Source organism: Durio zibethinus, chromosome 25, assembly GCF_047325235.1.
Source record: "Durio zibethinus cultivar Kanyao isolate XHJ-2024 chromosome 25, ASM4732523v1, whole genome shotgun sequence".
NCBI classification, from domain to species: domain Eukaryota; kingdom Viridiplantae; phylum Streptophyta; class Magnoliopsida; order Malvales; family Malvaceae; genus Durio; species Durio zibethinus.
Genome location: NC_143186.1, coordinates 15,304,092 through 15,306,598, shown reverse-complemented (window position 1 = coordinate 15,306,598; position 2,507 = coordinate 15,304,092). Strand labels below are relative to the sequence as shown.

The 2,507-nt window shown below is 28.9% G+C and overlaps 1 protein-coding gene across 1 annotated transcript; it reads left to right on the top strand.

The window, feature by feature from the left end:
* The first annotated feature begins 1,018 nt into the window (after nt 1–1,018).
* LOC111276402 (putative RING-H2 finger protein ATL19) lies at nt 1,019–1,572 on the top strand. The gene has a single exon (XM_022862129.2). It carries the CDS (start codon nt 1,030–1,032, stop codon nt 1,570–1,572), a length of 543 nt encoding a protein of 180 aa, XP_022717864.2. The 5' UTR covers nt 1,019–1,029.
* Nucleotides 1,573–2,507: the final 935 nt, after the last annotated feature.

The following is a 2,507-nucleotide window of genomic DNA, read 5'->3' as shown; positions in this document are numbered from 1 at the left end:
TTTTTACAATTTAGGTATAAAATCTATTTTTTAAATCCTTTTTATTAAAAAATATTGATAGTATTTTTTGTGAATACATATTTTAATAAATATTTGTCTAATGTTACATATATAAATTGATATAGTTAGTAGGATTAGAGTTTGAGTTATTATGATACATAATTTGAAAATTCAAAATACAAATTATACATTTTATAAAAGTTCAAGATACAAATTATATATTTTATTTAATTAGATATCAATTTATATATATTTTTTCAAAATTTAAGTATCAAAAGCTTAATTAATTGTAACAAGAACTAACAATCATTGGACCAGAGTGGGATGTTTTCAATAGCTGGAACGACCCTTAAAATGTCTAAAATTGAAATTTTTCATTGATTACGATTTTCTAAGCCAAAAAATAGATGATGATAGGAATTTATTATATTTTGTCATGTACTATGACTATGTAATGCATTATCTTTTAAATATATAAATATGATAATTTATGTATTCATATATGTTTAATTCATGTTTTAAATACGTATAAAACATGAAAATCAATAGGTTATAATTGTGTCAATATGTCAAACACAAAACTTTCTTTTTATCAAACATATATTTTTTATTAAAATTTTAAATCATATAATTTTTGTATCTTTTTTAATATTTTATTATGTAAATGTGTTGTATTTAAAATTGTGAAATCTATCAATATGTTGCAAGAAAATTAGTTAAAAGAGACCTTCAATTATGTCAATATGAATAATATAGCTGGAAAAAGCTGATGCCAGCTCTGCTCAGCAAACATCTTTGGGTAAAGAATTTGATTTACAGCTTCTTTTTTCTATTATGTATGAAAATGATTTGGCAGATAAACCTTCCAAAACACCTGGTTTAATTTTCCCAAATAAAAGGGAGCAGGTTTGTAACCAAATTCCTAAAATTGGAACTCAAACCAACCTTTTACAAGATTTCTAATAACTTAAAAGAGGAAATTATGCAGGGTCATGACGAAGTCCTAGTTCATGCAAAAATCAGATATCAATGAACATGATGCCTCTAAACTTTGCCATCCATTCTTTAGATTACCCTCTTGTTCTTTCTTTTGTTACTGCTATTGGCATTGTCATTCTCTTGTTATCCTGCCTGATTGGAGCCTGCATCATTGCTACATCATTCATCACCTTGATCATCTACATTATCTGCGAATGCCTTTGCTGGCATGTATTTGAGGAGTTCATTTCTGATCTGCTACAAAGAGGAATTCATCGAGTCCGGATGTTGACCTACCAAGCAATAATCCCTAACTATTTGCAACCTTTGGATATGATAGAAGGGTCTCCACAGAGCACAGATGACAGAGAAATGATAAGCCAGCAAACCTTAGAGAAACTATTACCGCCAATGATTTATGGGGGTGATAAAAATTCTTTTGAATCTAAAAACTGCACCATATGCTTGGATGATTATGTGGTTGGTGAATCATGTCGAGTTTTTCCAGAGTGTAAACACATGTTTCATTTGAGTTGCATTGATAACTGGCTCAAGAATCATCTGACATGCCCGGTTTGTAGAAGACGTATTTAAGATGCATAAGTTTCACATGTATTGATCATTGATTGTCAGAAGAAAGTTTAAATTAAAACCATAAATCAGTTTATTTCAAGTTTGGGTCTAATTACATTCATGTGGAAAATTTTTTTGACTGTGTATTTAACACGATCAATAGTAATTAATTTGGTGTACGTGTTTCAAATTGATGGCCTATATACAACTCAGATTTTTCGCCCTTGTCAATCTCCTTGTTCTCTCTTCAGGCATCAGGATATGAGAGTTAGTAACGACCACAAGATAATTGGCTTTGATTTCTCTAGCAAATTCTGTGCTTATATATATAATTCAAAGCCAACATATGGAGATTCCCATGCGGTTCAGATGCGCACTACAGTGGTTTTAATTTTTAGTGGCATTTTGTTTAACATTTAGTAGCGTTTATAAACGTCACTAAAAAATTTACGGCGTTTGCGAAAAATGACAGTCAGAGTGTCGGCTATATATGCATATGGAAAATAATGGTGTTTTCTATAAAACGTCACTATATTAACGGCGTTTTCTATAAAATGCTATTATATTAGCGCCGTTTGAATCTAGAAAATGCCGTTATATTAGCAGTGTTATATCTAAAAAATGCCATTATTTTAACAGCGTTTGTATCTTTGAGATGCCACTAATTTAGTGACATTTTTATCAAAAAAATGCCATTACTTTGATGGTGTTTAAATCAGAAAAATGCTGCTAATTTAGCACGTTTTCTAATAAGACCACTGCTACTTTTAGTGGTGTTTTATGGTACAAACACCATAAAATAATTCATTTAGCAACATTTTTTTAATGCAAATGCCGCGAAATTAAGAAATGTATTTTTTTTAAATAAAAAATTTTTGTTAATATTTATTATTTTCATAAACGATCTTAAATTCAAAAACTGAAATTAATATAAACTTAATTCACATTCAAATATA